The 7,026-nt window shown below is 33.7% G+C and overlaps 1 protein-coding gene across 1 annotated transcript; it reads left to right on the top strand.

The window, feature by feature from the left end:
• The first annotated feature begins 1,294 nt into the window (after positions 1 to 1,294).
• On the top strand, positions 1,295 to 2,162 carry LOC120154282. The gene is made up of 2 exons (XM_039166078.1): positions 1,295 to 1,790; positions 2,098 to 2,162. Exons 1-2 carry the CDS (start codon positions 1,295 to 1,297, stop codon positions 2,160 to 2,162), a joined length of 561 nt encoding a protein of 186 aa, XP_039022009.1.
• The last annotated feature ends 4,864 nt before the right edge of the window (positions 2,163 to 7,026 follow it).

Here is a 7,026-nt window from a genome sequence, read left to right as displayed (position 1 = left end):
ATAAAATGAGGTTGGATAATATGATGGAATATAGTATACATATAATGTGACCTGTTATAAGTGTATTATATATTTTAGTATGTCTCACTAAGTCTGTGACTTAGCGTGTAAGTGATTTACACGTAGGTACAGAAAAACAAGAAGACCGGTCTTGGGAACAACATATCCCCATTTGAAGATCAGATCAGAAGCACCTGACGTAGTATGTTGGTTTATATTTTATATGTGTTGGCATGTAAATAGAGTCATATATTATATACACTCTGATCGAGTTGTAATGTTTTGAAATGGTAATATAAACATAGTTTTATATTAATGAAAGTTTTAAATTTAGGTTGGTTTTATAAATACACAAGCTTTGAAAAGTCAATGTGACACTTCAGATTCGTATTCGGGTTGGATACGGGTTGGGGTGTTACATTTAATGGTATCAGATCTACGGTTTAGCTGATTCTAGGCATAAACCTGAGTCTAGAGTGTCGTTAGATATGTACATGCCAACATAGTAGTGATAACTTCTGATTTGATCTAAGTAATAAGTATGTCTTTATGATAATAGACTTATTTGGTTATATTTTATTAGATGTCTGGACAAAATAGCTCTCGAGGTGAAGCGGGAGATGATAGATTAGCTGAGAGTAGTAATTCACCTGCCCTGGCCAGGTAAGGTGAAGAACGGGAACCTTTTGGAGTGCCTGTAGCTGATCAATATGTGTTCTTTAGGACGTTGGACCCGGTATTGACGCGTTTCCAACCTCCAATCTCCTCAAAACAGAGAATAAATGTGGCAAAAGAGTTAAAGGGATTATGAGCTCCTGAGTTCAAAGGTGAAGCCGAGGAAGGTTTGTTGCGGACCTTTGGCTTAACGATGTGAAAATCATGCTCGAAGGACTCCATTGTTCTGATATGGAAAATTTAGACGGAGTAGTCTCCTTGTTGCATGGGCAAGCAAGAATTTGGTGGACGAATGTCACTTTAAGGATGCCAAGTGATCAGATAACTTGGTATTTGTTTTTCGAAGAATTTAAGCACAAGTATATAAGAGATTAGTTCATCGGGCAAATGAAGCAATAATTTTTGAATTTGAAGCAGATGAATCGTACTGTGTATGAGTATGAGTGCGAGTTTAACAAGTTAAGTCATTTTGAAACTAACTTGATTCCAACCGAGAAAGATGCGTGTGATTGGTTTGTAGAGGGCTTGCACCTGAGATTAAAAGAGATATTAATCGTGTTAAATTTATCCTCATTTCAAGAGGTAGTAAATCGTGCGAAAGCTATTGAAAGAGCTCAGAATGAACGGTTTGAGGGAATATAGAGATCAATCTTCTAAAAGAATTAGGGTTTCATTGAGCATGGTACCACCCAAGAAAGGTAGAGATTCAGGTTTCCGATCTCAAGCACCGTCAGAATCGATGGCATCCTCCATTAAAGAATCAAATCAAATGAAAGTTAGACAAACTCAGTCTGGAAGGTCTGGTGATAAGCGAGCACAGCAGAGTCAAATTATACAATGTCAGATTTGTAGAAGAAGCCATAGTGGATTGTGTAGAGTGGTCACTGGAGTTTGTTTCCGATGTGGAGAAACAGGGCATTACATGAAGGATTGTCAATTGAGGGCTGGAGAGCCTGTACAGTCAGAGCGATCTTCGTCAATGTCTCATAGAAGACGCGGTATAGGTAAAAGAAGAAATAAGGCAGAATCTTCTACTCAACAGGAAATACGTTCCACGGCTAGAGTATATAATCTCAAGATCAATGAGGACTGTGATAACCCAGATATAGTAGCAGGTATTTTTTTTCTCTTGTACAGTAAATGGGTTATGATATTGGTTGATCTGAGTTGCATATCTATATACGAGTAGTGAATGGGTGAGAGAATTGAGAATTTAGATAGAAGTCATTTGTAGTAATATTAAAGTGCCAAATTTAGTAGGGCACAGTGCTCAAGTAAACAAGATATGTAGAAGGTGTTCCACTTGGATTCAAGGAATTGAATTCTCTGTTAATCCAAAAAAGTTATTTTTCAAGGGATTGGAAATAATATTGGAGATGGACTAGTTATATAGTTAGTATGCAAATGATGATTCTAAATTAGGAAGAGGTACAACTAATCAGCTTAGACGGATTGGAAATATCAGTGTTGGAAGATATATGTTATGAGGGATAAATATGTTTTGATTGAATAAGGATTTTACAAGTAATGAGGTTGTGCAAGTAGTGTTAAATATCATAAATATGGAAATAAGATGTGGAATGTTATTTAAAGATAAATATAAGTGATATGAAAGGATTATGGAAGCATAAGGAAAAAATATATGATTTATGAGGTAAGAATATGGTGGTTTATGAAGAATTAAATAGATATAAAGAAATTAATTGGAAAAGAGTGTAAAGTGTGAATTATAGGTTTGATAAGGAAGTAAGGAAATGATAGATAGTGTTGTGGAAAGATGGTTTGGTTTTAGAAATATATGTTTTCACCAATTATGATGAAGAGTAAATGTTATAGATAAGAAGATAATGATTTAGTAATATGTATTAAGGAAGTTAAAATATAATTGAAAGAATGTTTCTCTCGGTTCAGATATTGAAGGATAAGTCTGTTTTGTTGCAAATGATATGGATGCATAAAGGAAGGGTAATGAAAGTCAAGTTATGATAACTCGAGATTAACTGAAGAGGTAATATGTGAATATGAATATGAGACAGGTAGACAGTAGTTTAATCTATTAGTAAAATGAAAATTTGAGGATGAATTTTCTTAAAGGAGGGGAGATTTATAACATCCTCAATATCGGGTTAGTGACTAAATTAAAATATTTCAGAATTTATTGGTCAAAGTAGATAAATTGAAAGTTTGGGGACTCATATGAAAATTGTTATGTAGGATTTAAATATTAAAGAAGGAATTATGGAAGGGTAAAATGGTAATTTGATGGAAAGATATTTGTTAAGTGGTGATATATATGGGTTACACGTGGGAATGAAGGAGAAAAATAAAGCTTTCTAGAGTTCTCTTCATCATCCTCTTCCAGCCGTGAGCTCAAGCTTGATAAGGTGAGTTTTCTAGACAATTAATTATTCAGTGAATTTAAGTTGGGTTTATGATTCTTTAGTGATACTTAAGCCTAAGGAAGGCTTAAGCTAGCATTAAAACAAAGAATAGAGGAATTGGGAGGAATTAAAGTTAAGGAGTTTTTAAGTGAAATTTTGATGGTGAGTTAATAAGCTATAATGGAGGCTAAATTTGCCTTGACATCAATCTAGTTAAGACAAACGAAGTGTTAAAAGTGGAATTAAATCATGTTACAAAGTTGGTAAAATTCTTGAATTTCATGAGGAGGATAGGATTTTGAGGTTTAAGATGAAATAAATGAGTATAGATTGTTTTAAGTATGTGTATTGGAGTTAAGAATAAAAAAGGGGATGAAGCATGAAGGATTTAAACTAAAATGGATGAGTTTTCAGGTTCAATAAGTGAATTCTGGGCAGAGTGAACCGGTACACATTCAATGTGTACCGATGCATCAAGGGCAAAATCCCAGAAATTGTTCAAGGTGTATCGATGCACATGAAGTGTATCGATGCACTCCTTTAAAATAAAAACATCGAATGACATCAGTGTATCGATGCACAAGTAGTGAATTCAACCCCTTAAAATACAAAAATCGAATGGGATTTATGTAATGATGCATAGATAGTGCATTGATGCACCCATCAAGGGATGCATCAATACATGGTGTAGTGCATCCATGCATACCTTCATTAAAAGATGAAAATAGCTTTCTTTTTAGCATAAGGAGTAATAGTTTAGAATATATTAATTAGTATACTGATATGTATCAATGTATTACTATGTAGATTTAGAGCGTGTTGAGTTAATCGATCGACGGAATCGGCCAAGAGGGGGTGAATTGGTAATTAAAATTTTGTGGAAGCTTTTGCAGAAAATTTAAAGTATTTGCACAGCGATTTAGAGTGGTTCGACTTTCTCAATCAAAGTCTATGTCCATTACCTTAGCTATCCACACTAAGGAGTTTCCAACAAATTCACTAATTTGTTCTTTCTTTTGAGACCAAAGAGATAACCTTACAACTCCCTCAAGAATATACCCCAATTCTTGAGAACACTCTTTCTCAAAGAGAAGATTACAAATTTGTAAACTTACAAGGAAATCCTCACAAGGAAAGATGTTTGCACAATTCTAGAACAAAGAAAAGAGCACTCAAAGATGAATACAATTGAGTACAAGTAGTGTTCTTGAAAGCAAAGATGAATATTGAATGAAAAATAGATTGAATTGCTCAAACTTGAGGTCTGATGCTTTCTCTTTGATTCTCTCTTGATTCTTGATAAAATTGTTATTGATCAAAGGCTTCTAAGCTTGTTTAAATACTCCTTGATTCACTTATGAATGTTGGGGATCATTAATGAAGATATTTGAGCCGTTTAAGTGTGAAAACAATTAATATTTATGCTTGGAGCGTGGGGGGAATCAGTACCCCCTCATAGGGAATCGATTCCCAAAGTGTAAAATTCAAATATTTCGACCGTTGAACAGGGGGGAATCGATACCCCTTAGGGGAATCGGTTCCCTCTGAGCATTCTGGTTTTCTTGGAGCCAAACCATTCAAGGGGGAATCGGTACCCCCTTGGGGGGGAATCGGTTCCCTCTGAGCAATCTGGAATTTTTGGCTTTGAAATGATTCGAAATATTTTGTAAAGTTGTTTTGAAATTATTTTAAGTTTAAAACTTAATTTTACACTTGAGTAAGGATTAAAAATGACATTTGAAAGATTTGGAGTAATATTTTGATATTCGAATAATTATATCGAATATACTTAGAATTTTTTTTTGGAAAATCTTAAAATTCATTTATCTTAATTTGTTATATCGAAATATCAAAATGTTTTCAACAATCTTCCCATTTTTGATATAACAAAACATTTTAGTAATTTTAAGATTTTGAAATCAAGTTTTGAAATTACTCCCCCTTACTCTAACACTTATCCCCTTTAAAACACTTTAACATTTCTCCCCCTTTTTGTTAAATCAAAAAGACTTTTAAAAGTTTTTTTAAACAAGGTTTTGAAATCATTTAGCCAATTGATGATAAATATATATATATCTTAAGCTGCTAATATCACAATCAAGAGAAACATTAGTCATTAGTTCCATAATCAATATTTATAAATAAATATGCAATGGAAATTGGTCATATATATAATGATTTAAAAATTGATAAACATTAAACTGAAACATAAAATTCAAATCAAGTATAGGTTCAAACATTCATAAACAACCAAAGTAAAAACAATCCAAAAACATTCAAAATGTTTTAACAGTAATGCAAATATCCAAGTTCAATCCAAACAAGCAAAGCAAAGATCAAAGTTCAAGCATCCGTAGGAGGATCGGGAGGAGGGAAATGAGCTCGCATAGCTGCCATTTCATGAGTGAGTGCATTAATATGAGCGTTGGTTGCTTCATTATTTGCACGCATCTCCCAGAGAATTTCCAATTGTTGAGCTTCCATAGTTAAGAAATGAGATTCTATGGAAGTGAAGCGACAATCTAAGGATGCATAACAGAAATCAAATGTGTCCATAAATGATTGGAAATATGGAGGCACTTGATCTTCTTGCTGAGCTTGTTCCTCGTGTTGCTCCGACTCATCGTCGGCTTCGTCAATAGCTTGCATTAATTGTTCAAGGTCGGGATCGTCGTCAGCTTCTGGTGGAGCTTGTGAAGAACTAGCTCCCGGAGTATCCTCAGAGGATCGAACCCATTCACCGGTTTCTTTATTCTTTATCAATCCCGCTCTCGTTAAGGAAAGAAGATTAATTTGATTTTTGAGAGGAAAGACGGCATCTAGACCAACTCTAAGCCCGGCTTTAGAAAATAGATTACTCAGAATGCAACTGTAAACCAGAGATGAACAGAGTTTCTTATTAGGAACAAGATTTACGGTTTCAACAATTTCAGCAAAAATAATCTGAGGTATGTTTATTTTAATATTGTTTTGGAAACAATGTAACCACCAAAGATCCAAGGCTCTAAGAGCTGAGTAACGACCTCTGGATGGTCGAAACCACCAAAAAATCATTAGATGAAGAAAACTATCATGAAGATTTAAGACACTCGCACTATCCCTTCTTTTATAGCGAGAACCTAAAATCTGTTTTTCATTTGATATACCATCATTATCTAATCCTAATTTATTGGTTATGTAAGCTGAGTTAAGATGGAAGAATTATCCTAGGAGATAGGAACGAACTCCTATGGTTTTGGTTTGAGCTCGATTTTTAATACAAACGGCATTATAATAGAAGATGCGAACAAGTTGACGGTAAACTATAGGTTTAAGGTCACAAAGTTTATCAAATTTCCACCCTTGTAAAAGAGGAAGATATCTAAAATTGATATCTATCATAGCTTGAAGAGATGTGATACGTTCTTCTCTAATTTTGTAAGAGTCAAAATACTGATAATACCAAAAACGATGATTTCTAGGACCAGGTTGATTGAAGCACGAGTTTTGGATAGTCATATTAGGATCAACGGGATTATGAATAGGAATTTCAGGAATAGGAGGAGGATTTTGAGGTGGATTTGGTTGTTGGTTTGAACGACTAGATGAAGACCTAGCACGTTTAGGATTTGACATGGTTTAAGAAAATTGGAAGAGAATGAATAACTTGCAATTATAAAATACATGTATGCAATGTAATCAATCCCAAAACTCAATTGAGTCCTCAATATTTCAAGGTTCTCTAAACCAATCCAAATGGGCAAAGTTTTGAAAAACTTTTGAAAAATAAGATTTTGAAAGTCAATATATGTATAGTTTTCATAACAACAACATAATTCAATCAAATCACAATAATTTGAAAAACAGTTTTTTTATTTCGAAAATTTTAAAGAACTTTGGAAAATTCTTGTGTTTTTTATGAAATTAGTTGTAAAATCTAGTTTCTAATCACTAAATAATCAATGACCGATCTAAAGTTCAACCTAGAACT

The sequence above is a fragment of the Hibiscus syriacus genome, unplaced genomic scaffold, assembly GCF_006381635.1.
Source record: "Hibiscus syriacus cultivar Baekdansim isolate YM2019G1 unplaced genomic scaffold, ASM638163v2 tig00111127_pilon, whole genome shotgun sequence".
Lineage (NCBI taxonomy): Eukaryota > Viridiplantae > Streptophyta > Magnoliopsida > Malvales > Malvaceae > Hibiscus > Hibiscus syriacus.
The sequence above is the reverse complement of the archived record's forward strand: the minus strand, read 5'-3'. Positions and strand labels throughout refer to the sequence as shown.